The 16,503-nt window shown below is 40.1% G+C and overlaps 1 protein-coding gene across 3 annotated transcripts in view; it reads left to right on the forward strand.

Annotated features, from left to right (window-relative positions):
- Window positions 1-16,503, forward strand: part of dnah7 (dynein, axonemal, heavy chain 7) — a 496,694-nt gene that overhangs the window by 407,980 nt on the left and 72,211 nt on the right. For all 3 annotated transcript variants that reach the window (XM_051930473.1, XM_051930475.1, XM_051930474.1), the window contains exons 54-56: window positions 1,670-1,846; window positions 5,904-6,065; window positions 7,551-7,751. In XM_051930473.1, the coding sequence (XP_051786433.1) occupies window positions 1,670-1,846; window positions 5,904-6,065; window positions 7,551-7,751 (540 nt within the window). The remainder of the gene's footprint in view (window positions 1-1,669; window positions 1,847-5,903; window positions 6,066-7,550; window positions 7,752-16,503) is intronic.

Genomic DNA, 16,503 nt, shown 5'->3' on the forward strand with positions numbered 1-16,503 from the left:
GATTGAGCAGGGGGACTGTTCGCACACCTAGACGATATGGACGCTCGTCAAAAAATGCTGAAAGATTATCTTCACTTTGCTCCCTTCTGTGCAGCTGCTTCGTGAAGCGACATGCTGCACGGTGCTTCGCATACTTAAAAGCACGAAGGGCACGTATTGATTTTTGGTTGTTTGTTTTTATCTGTCTCTCTCTCTCTTTCTCTGCTCCTGACGGAGGGGGTGTGAGCTGCCGCCTTCAACAGCTTTGTACCAGCGGTGCTTCGCATACTTAAAAGCCAAACAGCCCTATTGATTTGTTTGCTTTTCTCTATCTCTCTGACATTATCTGCTCCTGATGCGCACTCCTTTGAAGAGGAAGATATGTTTGCATTCTTTTAATTGTGAGACGGAACTGTCATCTCTGTCTTGTCATGGAGCACAGTTTAAACTTTTGAAAAAGAGACAAATGTTTGTTTGCAGTGTTTGAATAAAGCTCCTGCCTCTCTACAACCTCCTGTATTTCTGTGCAAATCTGTGACCCAAGCATGACAATATAAAAATTACCATATAAACGTATGGTTTCTACTTCGCGGATTTTCACCTTTCGCGGGGGGTTCTGGAACGCAGCCCCCGCGATGGAGGAGGGATTACTGTAAAGGTATTTCCTCTGTATCTTCAGTGTTTATGTCTGTTGGCTTAACAGATTTTATCAATTTTGAAAAACAAAACCCTGTCAAAGCTATCACCACACATTGCTAATCTGATTTAAATCTATCAATTATCTAAAAATCTTCCCATCAGTTCATCCACTGCTTTGCTAAAACAGCTGCAAGTGAAAGACATCTGACAGAAATAGCAAAATTTGACAGAATAAAAGAAAGCAGGCAGTGAGTGTCTGAAGGGGAAAGATACAAAAAATTGAAACACAGAGGACGTAAAAATTCTGTACCTGTGTGAAGCTGAATCGCACTATTGTCTGAATTTGGTCTGAAAATGTGTGTGAGTGAATGCTGTGATGGGCTGGCACAATGTCTGCGGCGGTTTCCTGCCACGTACCCAAAGGCTTCAGCCCCCTGTGACCCTGTATAATATTTAAGCAGGTTTGACAGTTTTATGTTACAGTATATACTTTTCTGTGTCTTGTAGTTTCGAGAGTCCCTCATCACAGTTTTACTTCACAGCAGGTTACTAGTTTTGATTTGAGTTCTCTGAATTATTTATGTGGGAACATTAAAAATATTAACAACATCCTGCACTATGTTTCATTGAAAATGTAGATAGGAATGATTTTTTAAAAATGTGTTATAAAATGATATTTCAAGAAATTAAATTGCTTTATGCATTTGTGTTTTATACATTTATCTGTGAGTTTTTACTTGTACGTGTACTTTTCAGCATTGCTTCTTTTCCTCATCTCATCAGAATTTTGTATATATTTCAGAGATAAATGATAAAAGATCACTTCATTCCATTTTGTGATAAAAGATCATTCAATTCCATTCTGATGTTCCATATTGTAAGACTGAAATTAGTATTAGAATATGAATGATTGTAATAAAGTACTCACTGGTTGTGATTTAACAGTGTGATAAGATTGTTACAATCACATTATTTTCCACTATATATGAAACAACAGTATACTTGCATTCTTGCCTTACCCAATTTTCTTTCAAATCCTCTCCTCTTTTAGGTGATTCCTATGGTGCAGGAGTTTGTTAGCACAAATTTGGGACGCCAGTTCATTGAAGCACCACCCTTTGACCTGGGAAAGGCATTTGCAGACAGTCATTGTTGTGCACCACTTATCTTTATTTTGTCCCCTGGATCTGACCCAATGGCTGCACTTCTGAAGTTTGCTGACGACCAGGTATATTCATACTTTTATGTGTGGCTTACTAGTTTTCAGTTACTTTCAAATGGAAACAATGAGCCAAGCAAAATGACACCTTTTATTGGCTAACTAAAAAGATTACAATATGCAAGCTTTCGAGGCAACTCAGGCCCCTTCTTCAGGCAAGATGTAATACAGAAATTGGAGTTCCCTGTGTTTATATACACACTCTAGGACAAGAAACAACATTGGTAAATCTTTAAATGAGAAATTTTAAATGTAAAAAATTAATAGATTCATTCAGGCTAGGGTTAATTTAACAAGAGAGAGAAGAACAATGAATGAATTGGACCTATATATATATATATATATATATATATATATATATATATATATTCATGGCATTCGTAGTCTGTAGATGCTGTCAAATGAACGGACCACACGCCGTGGTGCAACATTAGAGGCTTCGCCTCTGGCGCTAACGTCCGAGGTTCAATTCCCCGAGAGGCGGGTGCAGTGAGTGTGTACGTTTGATGAGCCCAGAATTAGGGCGAACTCTTTGCATTATTTGACAGTAAAAACTATTTCAACCATATATATATATATGAGTCATAAATGCATTTTCACAGTACCTAAAGTGGTTCATTTTGTTTTATCTTGAGCCATATCTCAATGCAAATTAGACTCTAGCAATCACTTTGATTGGTTCTGTCAATAATGTTGTCTATAAAATATAAAGATGAAAAATAAGCCATTATTGATTTTCTCACTATTAGATTTAGCCAATTGCTTAAGGAGACCAGTTTATTTACACCTCGTCCTCAGGTTGGGGATGAGTTGCTGCTTCAAGTGAAGGAGTTTAATTATCTCAGGGTTGTGTTCACGAGTGAAAGACTAAGGGAGGAAGAGCTTGACAGGCAGATCGGAGTGGCATCTGCAGTTATGCGGACATTGTACCAGTCAGTTGTGGTGATGAGAGACCGGCGCAGAAAGACAAAGCTCTTGATTTACTGATTGACCTATGTCCCTGTCCTCACCTATGATCACAAGGTTTGAGCAGGGAATTAAGCAGTTCAATTGCAGATGCAAATGAGAGAAACACGGTGTCTGGCATCAGCCTTAGAGAAGGGGGGGGGGGGAACTCAAACATTCAGGAGGAGCTCAATGTAGAAGTAGATCTGTTGCTCCTCTGAATCAGAAGGAGCCAATTGGGGTGGTTTGAGCTTCTTATTGGAATAAAATCTGGATGTGTTGCTGGGGAAGTGTTTTGGGTATGTTCAACCAGGAAGACACCTCGGGGCAGACCCATGACATTCTGGAGAGATTATATTTTTCTACTGTTATGGGACCTGGGAAGAGTTAAAGGAGCTGCCAGGGTAAAGGAATATCTGGGCATCTTTGCTTAGACTGCTAACCCCGAGACCCAGACCCAGATAAGGAACAGAAGATGGATGGATGGACTTGTTCAAGGGACATTCTTTTTAAATGTTTCTTCTGCTGAGAAGAATGTGATCTCAGTGCTTGAATCCGACATCTCACAATGGTTTTTTTTCCTTCTTTTTTTTGTATTTAGCAGCCTGACCTAATTGGCTACTGATCAAAACCATTCCTGACAGCAGCCCTTAAAGCCCACCCTTGAAGGGTAATGCTGTCAATCACCATTTTCCAACTCTCACTCCTGGAATGAAGAAAGCTCCCACACATTGTGTGTATGGAAGTCCAAGCAGTGACTAACAGCACGCATAAGACAGATACTTGTACAATATATTTATGTACTTCTATTAATATACTTGGATTTGTTTGGTATTACTTCATTAACAATCTGTGAAGCGCAGTCAGATTAACTGGATTTAATTAAGACATTTTGGTGTTGCGACAGAAAATGTAATCGCTGCAATTTTTAACATGTTAATCACACATGTTAATGGCAATTAATCATCAGCCTGAATATATATATATATATATATATATATACCATAAGAATTAGAAAAATGAGAATGTTGAGGAATAGCTGAGATTTAGTTTGTCAGGACCAGAAAAGGTGGGTCCTGAGATAGCAGCAAAGCAAGATTAGTGGTCTTCTTCTGAATCACGCCTGAGGATACAATGAAAAAATGAGCAAGTATTTCTCTTAAATCTGCCACTGAGGTGTACCATACTCATGTATCTGTTAATATATAGTGTATATGTTTTTTTTCACACAGAGTACACTTTTCACAAATAAATAAATATGTTCCTTTCAATGACCTTGTTATGTCCCATTGTTTATGTTGTGAAAGGGCGCTTCCCGGACACAGACAGGCAGACACGTTCCAGTCCATCACCACACGTTTATTTACACAATTCTACTATATACAACAGTCTCTATGTGCACCACACCAAACCCCCCCCCCAGTCTCTCACAGTCCAGGCTTCTCTCTGAGCCGTCTCTCTTTCTCTCTCACGTCACACAGGGCCTCTCCTCGCCCCATCTGCACCGGCCTTGTCCACCTTCTACCCAACTCCAGCCTTGATTGCAGGGCGGCGGCTCCTTAAATAGGTAGCTGGGTGCGGCTCGCAATCAGCCACCTGCCTCCCCCACTAGCTGAGACCTCCCAGGACCAGTGGACCATTCCGCGAGGACGTGAACCACTCGGCAGCAAGTTGACACTCCGTAGCCTAGGGCCCGATCCTAGAAAAGAAATAGAAAAACAAGGGCGGAGGCATTGCCCTGACGCAGCCCCACGGCTCGTCTTCAGTTGGGCCAACGCTCTCGGCCCCGATCGGTACCCCGATGCTCTCTTTTCCAGCCTCCCAGCCTGAGCAGTCCGTGCTCCCCGCCACGGGACCACCAGTGGGATCACGCTCCATTTCCACCTCTCAGCCAACGGGTATTTCCTCTGCTTCCGCAGAGGATGGCCCTTTGAAGTACGCGCGCACTCAGCAGCACGTACTCCTTTATCGGAGGAACTGGCTTCCCCAAACCGCTTCCTCTGCAGCGCGCCGATCCTCTCTTGCCTGCGGCTCTCGATCCAACGCCACTGCCATCCCTCCTGACTCCAGCGTCTCCGCCCGGAGGGCACATCGCTCGGCCGGCGGCAACAGCACAAGGCACAGCTGTTTTTGCAGCTCCTGCAAAATCGCCGCCAAGGAGAGAGAAGCAGCTGGCGGTGGGCTTACCTTGCCAGTAGTTCCACTTACCGACTGCTCTCTATGGGCGCTTCCCTGCAGCCCACTCGGGTTTCTTTGAAGCACGGGACGGACATTCCCTGCTCTCGCTTCCGACCACTCACTGGCGAGAGAACAGGACACGCTGTCCAATCCCGTGCCTGTTAGGAGGAGGGACTTCCTGCCGGCCATCTCGCTCTCCTCTCTCACAGGAGAGCGTCTCTCCGGGCAGCTCCGCTGCTGCTGCGGCTTCCCCAGCTGCAGCCTCTCCTTCCCAGCAGCGCCTCTTGTTGCTGCCGTGTCGGTGAGCTGCCCCTGAAATACAAAGTCCACCAACGGTCCATGACACACTCTGTTGCTGCGGGGTTGGGTGCACGCCGCCCCTGCGGCACGTGGGTTGAGGTCGCCTGCTGTGCCGGGCCTTTCACAAACTTTTTCTGATATGCAGGTCCACACCTTGAACCAGGTGCAGCATCCTGCCGACTACGCCACTGTGAAAGGGCGCTTCCCAGACACAGACAGGCAGACACGTTTCAGTCCATCACCACACGTTTATTTACACAATTCTACTATATACAACAGTCTCTATGTGCACCACACCAAACCCCCCACAGTCTCTCACAGTCCAGGCTCCTCTCTGAGCCGTCTCTCTTTCTCTCTCTTCTCTCTCACGTCACACAGGGCCTCTCCTCGCCCCCTCTGCACCGGCCTTGTCCACCTCCTACCCGACTCCAGCCTTGATTGCAGGGCGGCGGCTCCTTAAATAGGTAGCTGGGTGCGGCTCGCAATCAGCCACCTGCCACAATGTTATTACTTGTAAATTATAAAACCCCTTATTCTGCTACTCTATAGCCAGAAAAGCAGTTGTTGATAAATTATTTAGGACTGTTTCATTCCAACAATGTTTAGTAAAAATAATAAAATATTTGGCTATTTGTATGCACAGGGTTTTGGTGGATCCAAATTAAGTTCCCTTTCACTCGGTCAAGGGCAAGGTCCTATTGCCATGCGAATGATTGAGAAGGCAGTAAAGGAGGGAACTTGGGTGGTCTTGCAGAACTGTCATCTCGCCACTTCCTGGATGCCAATGCTGGAGAGAGTGTGTGAGGTAATAAGCTGGAAGATTTTATATATCATTTGATGTGTTTAAATCTAAAATTGTACAGTGCAGTGTGTCCTGGAATGTTTGTGTAATGCTAAGATATGTCCATCTTTACAATGAATTAATAATTGATCTTGCAAATCTGCACTCTGTCATATAAAGAATTACAGTCCTGTGATGGAAATCCAAGATTTGTAAAGGGGAATGAAAGTCTGAAGCAAAAAGGCTTTCCATCTTCTTAAAACTGTCCATCTGAGATAGCGGTGTCAATAAATTAAGTGAAGTAGATATGCAAAACAGTGTGGTGTTCTAATGATGTTTTTCAGTTCTTGGTTTCCATTTCACAATGAAATACTGTAATTAAGCACACCCCAGAGCAGCAGAGCCATACATCACCACTAGTTCTGAGTGAAAAACAGACACTAAATGGACAGATGCAGCTGACTGCTATGGTGGTAGACTGATTAGTTATTGAACAGGGTTGAAAGAAGCAGCTTTATGCTGTGATGATGCAGACTAGCAGTAATTATGCACTCATAATATATTTACAGTATGCATAGCTGCAGGTTAGCAGTGTAACTTACAATTATATCCTATCATGTGTGGTATGAGGTGCACAGAAAGAAATTCTCAGGTTTATCCCAGATAATCAATCACACAAACACATGTTTAGAGTCCTTTATAGAGCTACAAAGCAAACAATTCAAAGAAACAAAATAAAATGTCATGTCATTTTTCTAACCTACTTGATCCAGACCAGGATTGCAGTCTGGGGTGCTGGAGCCTGTCCCAGCTAGAATAATGTGCAAGGCAGGAACAAACCCTGACCAGGGCTTCATCCATTACAGGTTGAACACACCCACACACCAGGGCCAATTTAGCACCGCTGGTTCACCTAACCTGCATGTCTTTGGATGGTGGGAGGAAGCCCATGCAGACATGGGGAGAACATAAAACTCCATGCAGGGAAGGCCCAGGATGTGAATCCTGATCTCTTTACTACAAGGCAGCAATGCTACCACTGCGCCACCATGACTCCCACAAATTAAGGAATGAGAAAATCGCTATATAAATGTAAAGAATTATTATTATTAATACATTATAAATGATAAGGAAACATGTTAGGCTGATTAAAGTGGAACAGAGCTTTTCATCTTGATTTGACTGTGATTGAGAAATCTAGTCAAAAAAATAGCAACCCCATAAAAAAATGGGAAAAGCTACTGAAGAAGAAGAACAAGAGGAGGAGCTTCATATACAGACCTGGGGAAAGAATATTAAATGTATAAAAACAAATAGATCTGTCAGATTAATAACAGTCATCTATTATTGTGACCAAATGCAGCACCCTAGGAGCCTGCTATATCTGTTGTGCTGAACTAAGTTGCTTTTTATTGTCTCCTGTTCTAACTAACAACGTCTGTTATTTTTCAAGTATACTGCATGTTTATTGTTTATTTATGTGTATTATTCAATATGAACTTTTTACAGGAGCTGAATCCAGATACAACTCATCCTGATTTCCGTCTGTGGCTTACCAGCTACCCTTCCCCTACATTCCCAGTTTCAGTACTGCAGAATGGTGTCAAGATGACCAATGAAGCTCCCAAAGGGCTACGCTCCAACATTGTGCGCTCCTACCTTATGGACCCAATTTCTGATCCTGAATTTTTCAACAGCTGTAATAAACCAGTAAGATCTTTAATCATACTTCTTCCTAGTCACTGTACCATTTTTAAAGCTTTATCTCTTGGCCTGTTACAAAAAGGTGCTGCAATTTGTTTGTGTGAACACAAAGTGCTCAGGTGATGGCTGACATGGTATCAGATGGTCAGACTGACCTTGGTTTTGGCCTGTATTTGTTAATTTATAGCCAAATTATTCATAGAATTTGCTTCTTGAACAAGATTTGTGAAAAGTCTTACGGATTGACTTGTAGAAAAATGAGAGGTTTCTGCTTTCAGGGACACCAAATAAATGTAGTAAATGGGGTATAAACATGAGAAAAAGAATTGATTTAATTGATGTTAATCAGTTAATTAATTATCAGTTTTTTCCTTTGGCAATTCCCATAATTAATCAAATAATCTGGTAAGGCTTTACCTTTCTTTGTAGAAGATGTCTCTGGCCGTTAGAATTAATCAAGATGACTGACGCAGACTCATTTTACGAAACAGAATAATACAATTTATTGATAAATACAGTGGCGTAGCTCGAGTTCGTGCCGCTCGGGTGGGGCAGTGCTTCAATTTGCCACCCTCCAACATATCTGAATATGTTAACCTATTTAAATAGAAAATTAAAATGACGTATAGAGAAAAATTAGGATACATTTTGCATAGATTTATTCATATAGAGAGAAACAACAATATTTTTCATATATAGTTATTTATAAGCATCAACTAGACAAGAATCTGCGGTGGGTTGGCACCCTGCCCAGGATTGGTTCCCTGCCTTGTGCCCTGTGTTGGCTGGGTTTGGCTCCAGCAGACCCCCGTGACCCTGTGTTCGGATTCAGCGGGTTGGAAAATGGATGGATGGATGGATAGACAAGAATATAGTATAGACGCACTGAAAGGCCGTGTTCTAATTATTAGTTTAATATAATTACACTGCGAAAACCAGAACCAGTGTACTATACAAGTGATAGGTGGGGATGTTTTCTGCACAGAGCAAAAACACATTCGGATTGATAACGAAACGAAATTATAAATTGTAAATTAGCTGTTTGTCTTCCTAGAAATTATTATCGGTGTAATGTTTATGTTTATTTTTGTTATTGCCTCATAAATTTCAACAGCTCTGTCTGATGCCATCGTAGAAGAACAGTCTGAAAATTATTTTTGAAGCATTTGTGGATAAAAATCAGAGAATTTTACTTTTTTCATTCATGAATGATATTTTTCCGTACCCTGCTGTTTACACACGAATTGTACTGAGCCTTTTGGCCAATAATGCTGCCCCCAAAAATGTGCCGCCCGGGGCAGACTGCCCCCTCTGCCCGCCCCTAGCTATGCCACTGGATAAATGTAAGGATTATAGAAATATGATACCTGCATATATATTGACGTAGAAGACAGGATGCAAGACATACAAAACATAATGCAGAAAAGGCTGGCTGTTTACTGGCTATTTAGAGTTCTAATTTATCTTGGCAAAGATAAACAGTTTTACAATACAAAGTCTTTAATGATGTCTGATGTTGTGTAGGTTTGTTGCTGTTGTTGCACTGGGTTCAAGTGGAGAACTCTTCTTGCGTTGGTGTACACTCTTGGTTTTTGTTACGTGGTCCTTTGTCAATGGTGTGATGTGAAACTGCCTTCCTTAACTTGCTGTTAAGCTCTTTTGCTGTGCCCTCTGTAACTTCATAGGGAAAATCTTTACTCTTTCTGGCACAAGAATGTAGGTGCTGAAGTTTCTTTCTAGAGATAATGCTGCTTCTCAGTCTGGGTTCGGTCACTGGCACAGAGCTTGGCTTGGCAGAGTGGATCTTTGTTCCTGGGATCCAGCTCTAAGGCTCTGTGGAGAGTAGCTTCAAGGTCAAAGAAAGTTTGTGAGCTCTTTGCTCTGCAGAGAGTGATTGGTTTCTCACCTCAAAAAAGAATGACATATTAGCTTTTAGTTCACAAAGATAACATATCATTGGCATTCAGCTCACAAAGAGAGTGGCTTCACAGCCTTTAGATGAAAAAGAGGCAAAGGAGATGAGTGCAGGTAGTTTTGAAGGAAGTAATCTCTGGTGATTGGATCGAGGTCTCTTCCAGTTACAAATTCAGTGCCTGCTTGCACTATTGTGTCCATTGCATCCAGGCAATAGAATCCCCTAGAATCCTCTGTTTGTAAGCTTTCATACTAAACAGTGCTATAGTGGCTATTGCTTGTTTTTGGCACCCTGTGGTATCATATGATCCGAAATCAGGAGGCTTAATAAATGCCTAAAGCCACTTTTAGCACTGCTTCCTGATGTCTCCTGCCCCTGCTGTGCCTTTGGCCCTATGACACAATTAACATAGTCTGCCTCACTCTACTACTCTTTCTTGCTGGCTGCTGTAAAAAACACAAGAGACAAAAAATTTGCGTAATGGAATTTTGTTTTTTGTCCATTCGGTATTATAGATTAATAAATTCACTTATTTTTACAAGAGTTAATAGTAATACAGTATAAGAGACAATTTTTTCACTATTTTCTAGTTTTGCTCTGTAGCTGCACTTGATCATTATAGTTCTTATATACTGTGTTGTCTATCAGTATTGTGTATGGTATGTACCATTTTGTAATTTTATACCATTGCTTTCTTGGACTTGTAAAGGTCAGTATCAAACTTGCAGGTAAAATCTGTCAAGTATACTTTCAAGGTCTTTCTGAATTCTACTAATTCTACTTTTTTAAAAACTGTATAGTTCATTTGTTAAATTACTGTAAGAGTGAAGTGTAAAGTGTATGAAACAGTGGTCAGATGAGCACTGTTGTACGGATCAGAAACCTGGGCAGTTAAAAAGTTGAATAAAAGGAAAAATGGATGCTACATAAATGAGGCTGTCGAGATGGATGTGTGGGGTAAAAAAACTTGATAAGATCAGGAATAAGAGAATCAGAAGTACTGTACAGTTAAAGTTGGAGATCTCTATATAAAATATAGGAAAAAAGGTTAAAATGGTACGGGCATGTAATGAAAAGATGGGTAAGCAAGGTGTGCAGAAGAATCCTGGATATGGAGGGATCAGGACAGAGGAGAAAAAGATGACCAAACAGAAAGTGGGTTGACTGTGTGAAGGGGACGTAAGGGAGAAAACAGTATCAGACGAGAAGTATAGAGTACAACAGATCACAGTGGAGGAGGCAGGTCCAATATAGCAACTCCACTTGAAAGTGGGAAAAGCTTTCAGGGCAGAAATTCAGTTGTTAAATTTAATAGTGTGTTGTTAGCCCTGGAAAGCACCTTGGAATAGTGCATGGTGTTAATGGTGCTATATAAAATAAAGATGATATTTTTAGGTTGTACCAAGATATCCCTCTAAGGGGTTCTGGGATATTGTGAAAACCTGTACTATTATTATTATTATTATTATTATTATTATTATTATTATTGTGCATCAATCAATCCATCTTCTATCTTGCTTATCATGTTTAGTGCTGCAGGTAGCTGGTGCCTTTCCCAGCAGCAGAAATCAGAGTCCATCACTCATCCAAATGTCAGCCTATGGCAGAGCACACACACTAATGCAGTAACTCACACTCAGTCATATGGGGTGGGCAATTGTGTGGACTGTCTGGAGGAAAAAAACACAAGCGGACATGGGAAGAATGGAAGAATTCCATATGAATGAATCCAAGTCTTGTGCTGTCTTAATATGTTATTATTATTAGTAGTAGTAGTATGGTTAATAGGAATAATTAATATTTTTTCTGTTATAATAAAACTGCAAAGTCATGCAATTAAAGCAGATAACCTGGAGTGTTTTAAAGACTAAGTTGTTGCTATAGTAGCTGATAAACTGAGGAATCTTTTGTTTTCCATAACATTTTTTAAGTTGTTAAACTTCTAAAATTAACTAAACATGAAAACAAAAGATAATTAGAAAATGAATGCTTGCTTCTCAATACAGTGCTAAAAACTGTGTGGAATATTTTGCAGTGAATATTTCCATTTTGCTTCTGTTTAACCAAGATAAAAAATGGAATAGTGCTTATGTCTATCAATTTGATTTAAGGATAAAATGCTAGGAAATTCATATCCGTTCAATCATAAATAATTCCACTTTGATGCATGCAATACAAAAAGAGGCATGAAAAAGATTTAGCTCAAATGCAAAAGTAATCGAACCCCTAGCTTAATTATCTCTTAAACTGATTGCTGTTTACATAAGATGTATCCACCAAGGGCAAATGATTAGTAAATTATTTCAGAGATGTTTGAAGTGCCCAACTCTAAATAAAGATGCAAATCTTGGCCTAGTTTGTTCTCACGAGTGATTGACAGCACCTTTCCTTTATCTATGATGCCCTCATATATATACTGTATGTGTGTCTGGATGGGTTTACAAAGCTGGCTCAGAGGAATTTCATGTCAGCCACTTTCATTCAGTTCAATGGACTGTTACACAGGTCTGCACAGTTAAACTCATAAAAAATATTTTAATTGTGAGTAGATATTTTTACATTCATCATGAACACAATAAAAATATAATTAATTTTTCCATCATATCACTTTTAGGTACAAAACTAAAAGAAGTTTAATTATAATTTAACACATTATACAATTTATTCACGTATACAACATTCTTCTAAATCAATGTAGCATGAACATATTTAGTCAGTCAGTCATTGTCCAACCCGCTGTATCATAACACAGGGTCACGGGGGTCTGCTGGAGCCAATCCCAGCCAGCACAGGGCAGAAGGCAGGAACAAATCCCCGGACAGGGTGCCAGCCCACTGCAGTTGAACATATTTAGTCAATTTAATATTTTTAAACCTCTATGTAAATAAAAACATAAATATTTATTGACTGACACTTCTGGTTTTTGTCACTTGTTAGTTTTTGGTGGCCTGCTTTTTATACACTTTTTCAGGTAGCATCATTCAACAGTAGTTTTCCATCCCAATATCCCTGGCACCTTCTTTCCATGTTGATATCCTGATGAAATCGTCCACTTTGCTTCTCACTCACCACTCCAAACTTTTTAGGGAAAATTTCCAAATGTGAATCCATAAAGTGAACTTTGAAACTCATGTTGCAACCCAGTTCCTTAAAATGAACAAATACATATTTGGATTTTTGTTACCTAAAAACGTATAAATTACTTTTTTTGAATGATACCCAAGTCTTTTGCCCCAGGTTATTCATTGCACCATCAAATCCTGCATTAGAAATCAGATTTATAATATCAGTTCCAGCAAAATCTAGTCTTAGACAATATGGAAACTTTTGGCAAAAATATTTCCATCTTTTGATAGGGCTTTGACAATTTGCTTCATCAAACCAAGCTTAATATGAAGCAGTGGTAGCAGCACTTTATCTGGATCAACCAAGCTATGTCCGATGATGTTTTTGGCACCAAACTCAAGCTGTAGCTTTTTTTCCAGTTGGCCATTCCTTCTGAACCCCATGTAAATTCTTGGCTCTGCTGACCCACCCACATGGAAAAACATAGGAATTGTGTATACCCTAACTGCTGACCCCATACGATGTGCAGAACTTTCAGGGCTCTGCATATGAACCAACTGGGCTTATTGCAGGATTTTCAAACCTTTAAACATAGATTTTAATATTAGAAAATATTAAATAAAGCAAACAACATTAAAATAAAATATTGATATTTAGTTATTTATAGTGTGAAGACAATTAAAAAAAAACTATTACTAACAGCAAAAAAATGTGTTTTGTGAAAAAATGGTACATGATGGCGGCATGGTGATGCAGTGGGTGGCGCTGTTGCCTCGCAGTTGGGAGACCTGGGGACCTGGGTTCGCCGCCCGGGTCCTCCCTGCGTGGAGTTTGCATGTTTTCCCCGTGTCTGCGTGGGTTTCCTCTGGGTACTCTGGTTTCCTCCCACAGTCCAAAGACATGCAGGTTAGGTGCATTGGCTATACTAAATTGTCCCTAGTATGTGCTTGGTGGGTGTGTGTGTGTGCGCGTGCCCTGCCCGGTGTTTGTTTCCTGCCTTGCGCCCTGTGTTGTCTGGGATTGGCTCCAGCAGACCCCCCGTGACCCTGTAGTTAGGACATATAGCGGGTTGGATACTAGATGGATGGATGGATGTTACATGATGCAGAAAAATGTTTTTCATTTTTGAATTTAACACCTTAAAATATGTAATAATAACATGAAATTTTCAAAACAATTTTTTCAATGTATACCTATGTTGTCTACAAATTAAGAAAATTCAAAAGCAGGCCAAACCCTGTTCAGTACACATACCAACCCCTTGGGTTTATTTAATTTGAATTCATGTTGATCCTCTTCTGTCTCTGTATTTGAATGAGTGGCTTCAAAAATGGATGGATGGATAGTTCTGTTTTATAAAGTGGAATTTAGACTTAACAAATGTGGAGTATCTAAAAGACATTGTTGTTTTAGATTCAGTTTCTAAATGGACTTGTTTTTAGTATCTTGAAATAAGATCAGCTCTTGTGTATTATACAGTCATTGAACTGAATTACACTTTTGTAATTATATTTATCATCATTTGATTGAATTCATTTAATTTTGGTGAGAATTGCTTCAGACGTGAGTGATTAGAGGTCAAGCGTGATTTGTACTGTGCTATATTTTGATATTAGATTATTAATCTATCTTCCACCTCTGTAGAGGTGATGCCACAAGTGAGTGTCATCTTTCATTTAGCAACTGCTTTTACTATTGAAATCTCTCTATTATTTAAAAAAAAAATCTTGGGCGGGAGACTAGGGAGACAAGACGTGATCTTCTCGGATGACAATTTGACGTCCCACGAGAGACACTTTAATGTCACACGAGACATAAAAGATAACATTTAAAACAAGTTCACGGACATCTAACCAGCAGGTGTTGGAATGCTTTTGGCAGACACACTTCATGTGCTCCCAGCTCTTAAAACAACAAGCGACAAGCAGAACACGCAGCTCACCAGCAGCAGCAAGCCAGCAGATGATCCGACCACTTCTCCTTAGCGTGCATTCAGCCCCCAACCCCCAAAACCCCCGTTCACAACGTGAGTGGCAAAGACGTGAAGTGGCAAAAGGACAGCTGCTGTACAGGCTTTTAAATGATCGATGCGTAGTGCGATGAGCAGAACACACATCTCGCCAGCAGCAAGTCAGCAGATGATCTGACCGCTTCTCCTTAGCGTGCGTTAAGCCCTCCCCCGGTTCACAATGCGAGCGGCAGAGACGCGAAGTGGCAAAAGGACAGCTGCTGTACAGGCTTTTAAATGATCAATGCGCAGCACAACAAGCAGAACACACAGTGTGCCCCTTACCTTGTGTTCAGCCCACTTCACAACGCGAGCAATGTTATACGTCCTGCAAGAAAGAGATTTAACCACGACTGGGGCCAGAAATAAAGGACAAGTATTGTTTTTACAATATTTTTAAAGTAAAAGTGAAAATAATGCATATGTAACAATTCCCATGAAAATAACAATCTTTTTAAATTGTATATCCGGTAAACCAAACCCAGGGTGAGCGAGCGAAGCAAGCAGGGGGCAGAGCCCCCTAGTATTTTATAAAAAAAAAAAAGTGTAAATAAGCTGATGTATAGTGCTGTCCGAGAAGACTTTATCTCAGTTGAATCATCTTCTTGCATGAACCATTAGGGGTATATCTGAGCAGAATGTACATGTATTAGGCAAGCGCTGTAAAAACTGCTAGTGCATTTGTTTTTAAAGCAAAGCATTTTACACGTCTGTGTTTTAAACATTTCATTTTCTTTACATTATATACTGTACATTATGCAATGATTAAAATGAATATCAGAAATAGGAGGTTGAATACGTAATGAATTATCCCACAATATGAATTAAACACTCTTGGGCTCCCCACTCTTAACAAAGCAGGGTCCCCATTTTTGCTTTCTGTGCATTCGTGTTACTAGTTAGTATGGAGGAAAGCAATCCATGGTTCATGGTTGGAAACCTCCAAACCTCATAATCCCTCTAGCAGTTTATGTGCCTTGATCTTCCCTGACCTTGGATTATTCCTTTGTTCTGCTTTAGGATCTTCCTTTAGCATTTATTTTTATGTCTTTTATTGACTTCAAAATTTCTTTAGAATGCACATTTTATAAACCAGTAAGATCAACAGTATTACATTTTAAAGAGTTTATCGAACTACTATATTTAGAGACCCCTATCCAAGAGAGAGCAAAAGTAGTATGGACTAGACATGAAGTAATCATTCAAAATACTGAATAATGAAAAGAACATACATTTAATTTAAAGACAACATGGATAACAGCCTACCAGTTTCTTTAAAAACTTTTGATTTTCTGTTTAGATGAACTGAACTTTCTGAAGTTTTCAATGAAATGGGACCTAAATTTTCCATTTTACAATTGCAGACAGGTCCAGTTAATCAAAATGAGACAATATGCTAGCAGTTTGGTGTAGCATACCACAGTATCATTACTTTGGATGTTACTCCCAATGTAACTGCTAAAGAATTGAAGGTTATTATGGTGCAAAGGCTGTCCATTAGACAGGCAAAGCTTTTATTTCAGTAAGTTATTAATAGAGGATAATCCCCAAATTGTGTGATCTAGGGAAGAAGGTCATAGAGGATATTCTTAAACAGTCAAAGCAACGCATTTTATTATAGGTTATAGGACACTTCACATCTCTGACTGTAGCTTCAGATAACCTGATTGTCTGTGCCCAAAGCCACAAGGCACCAGCATAGAGAGTAGGTCCATCTTAAGGTCATTTATCTCATTTCTGTATACTGCATACAAATTTCCCGGTGGAAC

Source organism: Erpetoichthys calabaricus, chromosome 8 (genome assembly GCF_900747795.2).
Source record: "Erpetoichthys calabaricus chromosome 8, fErpCal1.3, whole genome shotgun sequence".
In the NCBI taxonomy this organism is placed as follows: domain Eukaryota; kingdom Metazoa; phylum Chordata; class Cladistia; order Polypteriformes; family Polypteridae; genus Erpetoichthys; species Erpetoichthys calabaricus.